Source organism: Xenopus laevis, chromosome 2S (genome assembly GCF_017654675.1).
Source record: "Xenopus laevis strain J_2021 chromosome 2S, Xenopus_laevis_v10.1, whole genome shotgun sequence".
Classification (NCBI taxonomy): Eukaryota; Metazoa; Chordata; class Amphibia; order Anura; family Pipidae; genus Xenopus; species Xenopus laevis.
In genome coordinates this window covers 75,949,368-75,963,252 of record NC_054374.1, presented here as the reverse complement: position 1 = coordinate 75,963,252, position 13,885 = coordinate 75,949,368, and the positions used below count along the sequence as shown (strand labels likewise).

The following is a 13,885-nucleotide window of genomic DNA, read 5'->3' as shown; positions in this document are numbered from 1 at the left end:
TGGATTGAAAACATTTCAATACTCATCAGAGCAGCTTCTTTAGTTAAACTGACTGGTATTGATTGAACCCACATCATATTTTGCCTGTGTGGATATAAATATATAAACTTATGATTTTTTGTAATAAAATCAGAGCTTTAAAAAATCACGGATTTTTCAGAATTTATTAAACCCTGAGGATGGAAAAGTCCGAATCTGAAAATCCGGCATCTAAGACCTGTTGAGGTTGCATATAAGTCAATGGGAGAAGTGATTTGTTGATGTGCGCTGGGTTTTTGGCAATACCCCAAAGTTCTCTGAGTTTTCAGGTGAAAATTCCGAAAAAATCGTGAAATTCGTGAAAATCGGATGAAAAGTCCGAAAAATTATGAAACTCAGATTACTGTATTTCCCAAAAAGCTAATTTTTGGGAAAATTTAATAATAAATAAGCAGAAAAAAACAGAGTGGATTTAATCTGAGTTTTGTAGCGGAAAATATTGAGATAAAATCGGACTTTGATAAATAGCCCCCCTAGAGTCCTATTGCATTTATGATTACATTTCTGATTCTACAGTACTTAAGTTTTGGGGAAGGTTTATGTCCCTTTATAATATTGATATAGTGATTATAGATCATCTATGTATAGAAAGATAGAGAGAGGCAGACAGAAAGATTGATAGATTGGATTTATCTAGTGGTTCTAGAAATATGGGTGGGGAAGGTTAACACCATCATAATTCATGGTAAAAAAATGAGAACCTTCAGACTTCACAGTATGAGTAAGAAATCTTCATAACCTCTCAATGAACTTGTCTTTCAAAAAAAGTAAAAAGCGACAGGCCCTGAAGAACTGAGCTTGAAGTTTAGGCATGCACAAGTGATTAAAGCTTCAGGGTTGTAAGAATGGAATTAATTTGCTTTAAAGTTTTCAGCGGCAAAGCGGATGAAAATCAATAAATCATTTAGTAACTTAGCATATTTCCAGACAGTTTTCATGTTTCAGCTAAGCCTCTCAGAACAGATGTTAGCTTGTGAAGCCTCACTAAGAAAACCAGAAGCATCGTTTAATGCCAACCTTGTTGCAGGTAAATGAGAATATAAACTGGAGGAAGAATAAAACAAAAAAAGAGCATATTGCCTGCACTACTGAATATCAAACATCTGCAGAGCTGATTTGCCCTGTTTAACAGAGATTACAGATTAAACTCACATCAGTGCGCCAAAAGAATTGATTTGAGTGCTGTCAAATTTGAGAAATAATGTTTTTCCCCCAACATTTTCTTTCCTGAATTTGTAAAAACATTTTGAATTTGACTATTTTAGCCATTGTGGATTATTCTGCTCCAGACAAGGTAGATTTCCTGATCCCAGAATATGAGAGATTGATGCATTATTACATTAGAAAAAGTTGCCTTATTGATTGTGCAGGCTGGTGAATTTTTCATGAAGCAAAGACCTTAGACTAATAAAAAATCTGTGTTTTTTGCTCTAGGGGGAGGCTTTTCTCTTTCAATACAAAGATAATTGGAAGCCTAAGACCCATATTCTATAATAAGAGGCAATAGCAATTCTATGCTTGAATTTCTACTTGCAGTGCCAATGCAGATCAATCAAATAAAACTTAATCCTTATAAATAAGTGTCGGACTTCACTTCATGCTCCCCAGTGCATGTTTAAAGTGGCCATATATCCAATGGGCGTATTAACAGATACAATTTTTATTATGAACAGACATACTAAGATTTGATAAGATCACTGAAGGGACTGGCAAAACTGCTGCCATACTTTTCTACTCTGAAGTGTGATGGATAGTGACCAAACTGTTCAGGCAAGTATAGTCAGTTTTATACTTACTTTAGATACAGTTGGATGCTTGGCAGTTAAAAACCCTCTTTGAGAGGACAAATCAGCATACCCCAAGGGGCCGATTCAACAAGGGTCGAATATCGAGGGTTAATTAACCCTCGATATTCGACTAGGAATTGAAATCCTTCGAAGTCGAATATCGAAGTCGAAGGATTTAGCGCAAATTCTGCGATCGTACGATCGAAGAATTATTCCTTCGATCGAACGATTAAATCCTTCGAATCGAAGGATTCGAAGGATTTGAATCCAACGATCGAAGGAATATCCTTCGATCAAAAAAACTTAGGCAAGCCTATGGGGACCTTCCCCATAGGCTAACATTGACTTCGGTAGCTTTTATCTGCCGAACTAGGGGGTCGAAGTTTTTTTTAAAGAGACAGTACTTCGACTATCGAATGGTCGAATAGTCGAACGATTTTTACTTCGAATCCTTCGATTCGAAGTCCTAGTCGTAGTCGAAGGTCGAACTAGCCCATTCGATGGTCGAAGTAGCCCAAAAAACACTTCGAAATTCAAAGTTTTTTTACTTCGAATCCTTCACTTGAATTTAGTGAATCGGCCCCTAAATATGTTATGAATACTTATAGAGTAAACCTTAATTAAAACAATGACTTGATTTAAGGGGGTGAATATATCAATGTTCAAATTACAATTTTTGCCACAATTTGATTTTTTTTTTCCCCAAAAACTTACAAATTTAAATTATATGTTCAAAAACTTGAATGTTCGTTATTTATTAAGCACAAAAAACTCGAAAAAAAAACCCAACTGTAAAAGCTTGCGAGTTCATGTAGAAGTCAATGGGAGTTGTACAATTCAAGGCATTTTTCTATTTCAAAGTGTTCAAGACTTTTTTTAGCTTGCCAACTCACAAATTTAAGGTATTCAAGTTTTTTCTTTATATGAAATTAAGTTTTTTATATTCACGCAAACATTCAAGTTTTTTTTCATAAATTGTGACGTCACAAATTCGATTTTTCATAAATAAGCCGATAAGGGTTGTTTTTATTTTCTGACTGGTAGTAAACTACATAAGCCCTTTGGGTAAGGAAGCTCTGCTGGTACATTCTTCAACATGGCACTATTGCAGTGAAGTTACTGTGATTTAGGGGCCCATTCACTAACAATAGATTTGCATTTTTCACCACAAATCAAAAAATGTGTGGATTTCCTATATTTATAAAAAGCTCTAAAAATTTGAAGTGTAAAAACCACGCAAAAACTCTAATGCAAAACTTCACCAAGTAAAAGTTATCAAGGTGCTATAGAGGTCAGTGGGATCAGCGCTGATATGATTGGATCACTTTAAATTGATTTGGACTGGATAGAGGTATTCATATTTTTTAGTGCATCATTCAGTGCTTTTTTGTTTGCACTTTTTTAGAAATGGATCTTTTAATAAATTCTACGAAATCAAGGTTTTATTTAGTTCAGTTGTATTTTCAAAAACCTCTAAAAACACTAAAATGCGGCAATATATGAGTGAGTCATCATGCTACCCTTTTTGTACAAAAACAGCAGTGGAAGGACAAATCTCTTCTGTGTTTCTGTCCATTTGTAGATTATTGTTCCTGGGTTTGTTATAATTTTGTTTCTCATCCTTTGGTTCCCAATTTTTTGACTGTGAATATCATAGAGCTCAAGCAATAGTAAAATGTTAATGCTAAGGGGCCGATTCATCAAGAGTCGAATATCGAGGGTTAATTAACCCTCGATATTCGACTAGGAACTAAAATCCTTCGACTTCGAATATCGAAGTCGAAGGATTTAGCGCAAATCCTACGATCGAACGATCGAAGGATTATTCCTTCGATCGAACGATTAAATCCTTCGAACGATTCGAAGGATTTTAATCCAACGATCGAAGGAATATCCTTCGATCAAAAAAACTTAGGCAAGCCTATGGGGACCTTCCCCATAGGCTAACATTGACTTCGGTAGCTTTTAGCTGCCGAAGTAGGGGGTCGAAGTTTTTTTTAAAGAGGCAGTACTTCGACTATCGAATGGTCGAATAGTCGAACGATTTTTAGTTTGAATCATTCGATTCATAGTCGTAGTCGAAGGTCGAAGTAGCCCATTCGATGGTCGAAGTAGCCCAAAAAACACTTCGAAATTCGAAGTTTTTTTAATTCGAATCCTTCACTCGAGCTTCATGAATCGGCCCCTAAATGTGAAAGAAGATCCATTAAATAATTTGTAATTTAATGTATTCGTGTATAGAACAGATACGCAAACAAGTAGCAGGTAGAAATAGTTGGTATGTCAAGAAGTGTGTCTGTGCAAATATTTAATGTTAACCACGCTTGAGACCATTCTTGGATTTTAATTCTAATGGCATTTGGACAAGGTCCTAAACAGTGACAGAAATATAATGTCCTCTCAAAGGACAGTGATGTCATGATGGCAGAGGCCAGTGAAAGTCACTGTTATGTTCACAATCTGTCACTGACAGTAATACAAGTAATATCAGAGCAAATGGCCTTGGGCTGCCTTGGCACAGTGAGCTCATCAAAATCTCATTCTGAACAGAAGATTTGTAGTGTTATGATACCTAATGAGCCAAAAAGCAATAATGAATATTAACACTAGATGCTAAAATGTAGGCTGTGATACTGTGTTTCATAATACTCAAATTATATACAGTAATAGGAGAACAGGAACTTTTATCAGTGCAACAACATTAACATAAGTGCTGTGATGATATGTGTTGGATACATATATTGTGGACTTGCACTTTGATGTTTCCAGACCTATGCAGAATAGTAAATAGGTCCCACGACGGAAGGCACAGTTTTCAGTCTATTTCAAGTACTGAGATCTGCCATGCAAACTACATACATCCTATATTCTTTTTTTCCTTACATTTACACATTTACAAGAGCTGTCCAAATCAAGAAAAGCACAACTTTTGCAGCAATGTTTTGCATTTGAACAAGTTCTTTGCTTTGTCGTTTTTGCTGAATATAAGGCTTCGTTGGGTGGAAGTGGTGGTGATTGGACTAAGAATACCAAATACTCTTTTAATGATTTATGAAAAGCTGTCCAAAGTGGCGTACTCACATTTTGACATAGTCTACCTGGTAACTGTACCATTTAACCTGATAAGCTCTCCATTAGAGCTAAGAGACAGGTCTCAAGTCAAAAATCTTGTCTGTGTCACTTCAGGTATGGGACCAGTTATCCAGAATGCTTGGGACCTGGGGTTTTCCAGATAGCATTTACAAATCATGTAAACATTGAATAAGCCCAACAGGATGAGTTTGCTACCAATAAGAATTGATTATATCTTACAATGTACTGTTTTATTATTACAGAATAAAAGGAATTGATTATTTGGATAAAATTGAATCTATGAGAGATGGCCTTTCCGAAACTTGGAGCTTTCTGAATAGTGGGTTTCCAGATAATAGATCCCATACCTGTATTATCATTTCCTCTGTAGCATGTGCACATACCTGTTCCAAGTATTCTTTCGATCTTTATGCAGGAATTGTCCAGCTCCTTTGCAAAAAGGTGAACTGCTTGCATTGGATCTTCACAAGTGTCCGGGTCTATGTAAGTTCTTCTTGTGGGTATTTTGACTGTAACCAAGCAGTGGAACATAAGATGTTAGTTTCAAGGGGAACATCAAAATTAAATAAGTTTACAAGATTTTATAGTTTTTATTTTTATATTTAAATGCTATACCAACATACGAAAACTTACAAATGTTTGCAGTTTAATCTATTATTATTTTATCCTATATATGATTAATTCATAATTGCTAATAACTTGCTATAAACAATGATTTGTGGTACAATCAATCCGTGACAGCATTGGAGAGAACTAATGTGTATGTAGCATAATAGGAATCCTGATAATGAAATGGTGGTTTGATCCAAATTATTGCATTTTCAAAAAATTCCCTATAAGCTGAAAGCAAAGTCACGGTAGCTGCATATCAGTCATAACTACAGACCACTTTCACCTTTTTGAAAGATTTTTTGACCTGCATATTCAGCGCTGGAGATGTGGCATTACAGAAACAGTACATTGGCAGTCAGGGGAAAAATCTTAGCTCATATATATATATATATATATATATAAATATGTGTGTGTGTGTGTGTGTGTAGAGATCCGTGGAAGGAAGTTACTGTAAGTTTAACTCCAAAATATTTCATCTACCTTGGTTGGGAGAACATTAGGGGGCAAAAATCCAAATTTTTATGTATTTTAATAAAAAAGCACAATTTAATCAGATTGGGGACAAATACGATAAGATCTAGTGAAAATCCGGATAGTACCATTTTTTCTGAGTTTTTTCCTGAATGGTTTGAATTTTTTTCAAGCTTTTTCCCGAAAAGTCAGAATTTTTTTTTATTTTTGTCCGAAATAGTTTGGTTTTTGGGCTAATTCAAGGATAGACCACAGAAACTTTCAAATAGGATAGGGTCCTGTCCGATTGACTTATATACAACCTTAGTAAGTCTGAGATGCTGGATTTTTTCGTATTCTGACTTTTTCCATCCTCAGGGTATAATAAATTTAGGATTTTATAGTAAAAAAAACCTCAAATTTATACTTTTTCCATGAAAATTACATTATTTTATGCATGGATTTGATAAATCATTGTCACATAATTTTGAACTGGAAACAGCAGGACAAAAACAGAAAGGGTTATTATCTGAGCCAAACCTCACCATTGTGTGAAAGAATGGTTACATTATTTACTCAGCAGAGGGAAGCGCCAGTTTTCCGTACACAATTTATGCTATGTGATAGCAGAAATATCGCTCTGATTATAGTTTGCTGTGCATGGCCAGTTTCACACATTCAGGTGAAACTCATTTTAGTGCAGTTTATCCATCCGCAACCCACAATTAAGTGAAACAAATGCATGTCCCTTGTCTATCAGCCAGCTATAGACATGCACTAACAGCAAGTGATTAACAGAGCTGTGATGGATAGTAAATGTTAATTTTTTTTTACACAGTGATTTTTCATATCTGCTGATAAACATAAAGTTGTTCTTTATATCTTCTTGTGATTCCTAAAAAGAAGCAATCTCCCTAGTGACCAAATACAATGCTTTTAGAAGCAGTTGTATAATATGTATTCTTAAAGAATACAGGAAACACTTCTTATTGTGATACATTTCCTTAATCTAATATCTTTTTTCAGTAATATTGTTTGTACTGTAGATACAGGTATAGGACCTACTAGCCAGAATGCTGGGCCCAGGGTTTTTCAGATAAAGGATCTTTCCCTAATTTGGATCTTCATGCCTTAAGTTTACAAATAAAAAACATTTAAACATGAACTAAACCCAAGAGGATTGTTTTGCCTTCAATAAGGATTCATTATATCACAGTTGGGATCAAGACCAGATTATTGTTTTATTATCACAGATAAAAAACAAATACTTTCTAAAAATTTGAATGATTTGATTAAAATGGAGTCTGGGAGATAGTCTTTTTGTAATTCAGAGCTTTCTGGATAACGGTTGTACAGATAATGGAACCTATATCTGTACTAAAAACAAACTAATGCCCAATATCTTCTGAAATCTGTATCATTTTTCAATACAGCAGGGTTTTAATTAATACATTCATAATTAAGCTCATTCTTTATACTTATTCAAGCCAAATATACTCTGCTTTTTAGTGCAATGCATTTCTTGTTGTTTATCCTCTATAGATATTTAACCCTTTAAGTGCCACAGAACGTAGAATCTACGTTCTGTGGATCAAAGGACCAAAGTGCCACAGATCGTAGATTCTACGTTCTGCAGCACTTCCGGGTTTGCGAGCGGAGGAGCGGCTGTTAGAGCCGCTCGCTCCGCTCCTTCACGATCCCCTGCCCCTAGACAACGAGCAGAGCAGGGGATCGTGTGGCCCCTGGGGCGCGATCGCCCAGGGGCCCCAAAGCAGCAGCAGGGACGCGTTTCCTATGCGTCCTGCTGCTGCCTGCGCCGCACTTCCGCCCAGCTCCGCCCCCACATGGCTGATGATCGTTGGAGCTGGAGATCTGCTGCGTGGGACCCTTTCTGATCGATCTGCAGCATCTACCCCAGGTAAGTGTAACATTTACACACACAAAAACACACAAACACACCAACACACACTTATTACAGTAATATACACTTACATTCACACTTACACACACTCACACATAGATTTTTGGGGATTGGGGGGGTCACACACACTCACAGCACCCATGTACACTTGCACACGCGCACATGCGCAAATAACATGCAATTTACCCGTTGTGCACACGCATATGTACATATATGGCTTTGTGGCTTTTTTTTTTTTTTTTCTTATCGCATCGTCTCTTTTTGGGCTAAAAAAAATGTTTTATTGCCGTTCCGAATAGCGTATTCGCTAACCGTACTGTGCAATAGCTTTTGTATGTTATTTTGGTGGTTATATTGCAATTTTGGGTATTTTGGTGCATTTTTAGCCATTTTATTGAATTTTTAGCCATTTTATTGCATTTTCAGCTCTGCATTTGTGTTGTTCACTTGTTTCTGCCCGTATAATCGATTTGGCCCAGCTAAAATATTCAAACGGTAATTCTGGTGGCCGATTACACTAGTGTGAAAAAAAAAAGCATTGATTTTTGTGGTTTTATTAGTTTTTGGTGATTTATTTGCATTTCACACTGTTCTGTGTTATTTTGTTTTGCCTATGTAAATTTTATCTACTATATATCCATTTGGGGGTCTCTGTGCGCCACATAGTTTGGTATATCTATGCATATTGGGCATCAAAGTGTTCAGTAGACCCCTGTCATTCATATTTAGGATGTTTTATGCTGATACGTTACGAAATGTGGGGCACATAATGGGGTAAAATTCAAGCTTTGTGACGATTTTCAGAAATTTGATAAAAACCGTTATGTTCAGCATTGCTTTGCAGTTTGGCAGTTTGCTGTAGAAACACTTATTTACCCATTTTGGATTCGTCAGAATGTGTACTTTCTGAAAATATATGGTTTTCTGGGGTCTCTGTACTGTTAGGGGGGTCTAATGTCGCATAATACACACACCAGGTGCTTATATTGCAGCAGCCAGCGCGTCAGCTGTGAAAATGTCTATACATATTGTCATTTGGGGGTCTCTGTGCGCAACATAGTTTGGTATATCTATGCATATTGGGCATCAAAGTGTTCAGTAGACCCCTGGCGCTCATATTTAGGATGTTTTATGCTGATAAGCTACGAAATGTGGGGCATATAATGGGGTAGAATTCAAGCTTTGTGACGATTTTCAGAAATTTGATAAAAACCGTTATGTTCAGCATTGCTTTGCAGTTTGGCAGTTTGCAGTAGAAACACTTATTTACCCATATTGGATTCGTCAAAATGTGTACTTTCTGAAAATATATGGTTTTCTGGGGTCTCTGTGCTGTTAGGTGGTCTAATGTCGCATAATACACACACTGGGTGGTTATATTGCAGCAGCCAGCGCGTCAGCCGTGAAAATGTCTATACATATTGTCATTTGGGGGTCTCTGTGCGCCACATAGTTTGGTATATCTATGCATATTGGGCATCAAAGTGTTCAGTAGACCCCATGCGCTCATATTTAGGATGTTTTATGCTGATAAGTTACGAAATGTGGGGCATATAATGGGGTAAAATTCAAGCTTTGTGACGATGTTCAGAAATTTGATAAAAACCGTTACGTTCAGCATTGCTTTGCAGTTTGACAGTTTGCAGTAGGAACACATATTTACCCATATTGGATTCGTCAAAATGTGTACTTTCTGAAAATATATGGTTTTCTGGGGTCTCTGTACTGTTAGGGGGGTCTAATGTCGCATATTACACACACCAGGTGCTTGTATTGCAGCAGCCAGCGCGCATCAGCCGTGAAAATGTATACACTATTGTCATTTGGGGGTCTCTGTGCGCCACATAGTTTGGTATATCTATGCATATTGGGCATCAAAGTGTTTAGTAGACCCCTGGCGTTCATATTCAGGATGTTTTATGCTGATAAGTTACGAAATGTGGGGCATATAATGGGGTAAAATTCAAGCTTTGTGACGATTTTCAGAAATTTGATAAAAACCGTTACGTTCAGCATTGCTTTGCAGTTTGACAGTATGCAGTAGGAACACATATTTACCCATATTGGATTCGTCAGAATGTGTACTTTCCGAAAATATATGGTTTTCTGGGGTCTCTGTACTGTTAGGGGGGTCTAATGTCGCATATTAGACACACCGGGTGCTTATATTGCAGCAGCCAGCGCGCGTCAGCCGTGAAAATGTATACACTATTGTCATTTGGGGGTCTCTGTGCGCCACATAGTTTGGTATATCTATGCATATTGGGCATCAAAGTGTTCAGTAGACCCCTGGTGTTCATATTCAGGATGTTTTATGCTGATAAGTTACGAAATGTGGGGCATATAATGGGGTAAAATTCAAGCTTTGTGACGATTTTCAGAAATTTGATAAAAACCGTTATGTTCAGCATTGCTTTGCAGTTTGGCAGTTTGCAGTAGAAACACTTATTTACCCATATTGGATTCGTCAGAATGTGTACTTTCTGAAAATATATGGTTTTCTGGGGTCTCTGTACTGTTAGGTGGTCTAATGTCGCATAATACACACACACCGGGTGGTTATATTGCTGCAGCCAGCGTGTCAGCCGTGAAAATGTCTATACATATTGTCATTTGTGGGTCTCTGTGCGCCACATAGTTTGGTATATCTATGCATTTTGGGCATCAAAGTGTTCAGTAGACCCCTGGCGCTCATATTTAGGATGTTTTATGCTGATAAGTTACGAAATGTGGGGCATATAATGGGATAAATTTCAAGCTTTGTGACGATTTTCAGAAATTTGATAAAAACTGTTACGTTCAGCATTGCTTTGCAGTTTGACAGTTTGCAGTAGGAACACATATTTACCCATTTTGGATTCGTCAGAATGTGTACTTTCTGAAAATATATGGTTTTCTGGGGTCTCTGTACTGTTAGGGGGGTCTAATGTCGCATATTACACACACCGGGTGCTTATATTGCAGCAGCCAGCGTGCGTCAGCCGTGAAAATGTATATACACTATTGTCATTTGGGGGTCTCTGTGCGCCACATAGTTTGGTATATCTATGCATATTGGGCATCAAAGTGTTCAGTAGACCCCTGGCGTTCATATTCAGGATGTTTTATGCTGATAAGTTACGAAATGTGGGGCATATAATGGGGTAAAATTCAAGCTTTGTGACGATTTTCAGAAATTTGATAAAAACCGTTACGTTCAGCATTGCTTTGCAGTTTGACAGTTTGCAGTAGGAACACATATTTACCCATATTGGATTCGTCAGAATGTGTACTTTCTGAAAATATATGGTTTTCTGGGGTCTCTGTACTGTTAGGTGGTCTAATGTCGCATAATACACACACCGGGTGGTTATATTGCAGCAGCCAGCGCGTCAGCCGTGAAAATGTCTATACATATTGTCATTTGGGGGTCTCTGTGCCCCACATAGTTTGGTATATCTATGCACATTGGGCATCAAACTGTTTAGTAGACCCCTATGTTTATATTTAGGATGCTTTATGCTGGTAATGATACATGGACAATACGATGCTGGAAAGTTGAAGCTTTGAGGCAATTTTCAAAATATTTTACCAAAACCGCCAAATTTGGCAAAGCCTTGCGACTCAGTAGTTTGGGGCAGAAAGGCATGGGTACCCATTTTAGATTCTGTATAATGTGTACTTTCCAAAAATATATGGGTTTGGGGGGTAAACATATATTTCTGTGTTTTTACCCCACAAAAATGCAGTCAATGTGTTGATTTTTCATTAGCTGAAGTTACCCACAGGACTATTTGTATGCGCTAACTTCATTTTGGGGCCTCTAACTGCCATATACTTTGGTAAACCTATGCACAGTGGGCACCAAACTGTTTGGAAGACCCCTGGCAATCATATTTAGGGTGTTTTTTTTTGGTGCGTAACGATACGTGGGTGATATGGTGCTGAGAAGTTGAAGCTTTGAGGCAATTTTCAGATATTTCACCAAAACCGACAATTGTGGGAAAGCCTTGCGACTCAGTAGTTTGGAGCAGAAAGGCATGGGTACCCATTTTAGATTCGGTAGAATGTGTACTTTCCAAAAATATATGGGTTTGGGGGGTAAACATATATTTCTGTGTTTTTACCCCACAAAAATGCAGTCAATGTGTTGATTTTTCATTAGCTGAAGTTACCCACAGGACTATTTGTATGCGCTAACTTCATTTTGGGGCCTCTAACTGCCATATACTTTGGTAAACCTATGCACAGTGGGCACCAAACTGTTTGGAGGACCCCTGGCAATCATATTTAGGGTGTTTTTTTTTGGTGCGTAACGATACATGGGTGATATGGTGCTGAGAAGTTGAAGCTTTGAGGCAATTTTCAGATATTTCACCAAAACCGACAATTGTGGGAAAGCCTTGCGACTCAGTAGTTTGGAGCAGAAAGGCATGGGTACCCATTTTAGATTCGGTAGAATGTGTACTTTCCAAAAATATATGGGTTTGGGGGGTAAACATATATTTCTGTGTTTTTACCCCACAAAAATGCAGTCAATGTGTTGATTTTTCATTAGCTGAAGTTACCCACAGGACTATTTGTATGCGCTAACTTCATTTTGGGGCCTCTAACTGCCATATACTTTGGTAAACCTATGCACAGTGGGCACCAAACTGTTTGGAGGACCCCTGGCAATCATATTTAGGGTGTTTTTTTTTTGGTGCGTAACGATACATGGGTGATATGGTGCTGAGAAGTTGAAGCTTTGAGGCAATTTTCAGATATTTCACCAAAACCGACAATTGTGGGAAAGCCTTGCGACTCAGTAGTTTGGAGCAGAAAGGCATGGGTACCCATTTTAGATTCGGTAGAATGTGTACTTTCCAAAAATATATGGGTTTGGGGGGTAAACATATATTTCTGTGTTTTTACCCCACAAAAATGCAGTCAATGTGTTGATTTTTCATTAGCTGAAGTTACCCACAGGACTATTTGTATGCGCTAACTTCATTTTGGGGCCTCTAACTGCCATATACTTTGGTAAACCTATGCACAGTGGGCACCAAACTGTTTGGAGGACCCCTGGCAATCATATTTAGGGTGTTTTTTTTTGGTGCGTAACGATACATGGGTGATATGGTGCTGAGAAGTTGAAGCTTTGAGGAAATTTTCAGATATTTCACCAAAACCGACAATTGTGGGAAAGCCTTGCGACTCAGTAGTTTGGAGCAGAAAGGCATGGGTACCCATTTTAGATTCGGTAGAATGTGTACTTTCCAAAAATATATGGGTTTGGGGGGTAAACATATATTTCTGTGTTTTTACCCCACAAAAATGCAGTCAATGTGTTGATTTTTCATTAGCTGAAGTTACCCACAGGACTATTTGTATGCGCTAACTTCATTTTGGGGCCTCTAACTGCCATATACTTTGGTAAACCTATGCACAGTGGGCACCAAACTGTTTGGAGGACCCCTGGCAATCATATTTAGGGTGTTTTTTTTTTGGTGCGTAACGATACATGGGTGATATGGTGCTGAGAAGTTGAAGCTTTGAGGCAATTTTCAGATATTTCACCAAAACCGACAATTGTGGGAAAGCCTTGCGACTCAGTAGTTTGGAGCAGAAAGGCATGGGTACCCATTTTAGATTCGGTAGAATGTGTACTTTCCAAAAATATATGGGTTTGGGGGGTAAACATATATTTCTGTGTTTTTACCCCACAAAAATGCAGTCAATGTGTTGATTTTTCATTAGCTGAAGTTACCCACAGGACTATTTGTATGCGCTAACTTCATTTTGGGGCCTCTAACTGCCATATACTTTGGTAAACCTATGCACAGTGGGCACCAAACTGTTTGGAGGACCCCTGGCAATCATATTTAGGGTGTTTTTTTTTGGTGCGTAACGATACATGGGTGATATGGTGCTGAGAAGTTGAAGCTTTGAGGCAATTTTCAGATATTTCACCAAAACCGACAATTGTGGGAAAGCCTTGCGACTCAGTAGTTTGGAGCAGAAA

General features: G+C 37.8%; 1 protein-coding gene across 1 annotated transcript in view; it reads right to left on the bottom strand.

Annotated features, from left to right (window-relative positions):
- LOC108709572 (ephrin type-A receptor 7) overlaps nucleotides 1-13,885 on the bottom strand; it is a 310,721-nt gene that overhangs the window by 30,381 nt on the left and 266,455 nt on the right. The window contains exon 10 of the mRNA XM_041584012.1: nucleotides 5,303-5,428. Within this exon, the coding sequence (XP_041439946.1) occupies nucleotides 5,303-5,428 (126 nt within the window). The remainder of the gene's footprint in view (nucleotides 1-5,302; nucleotides 5,429-13,885) is intronic.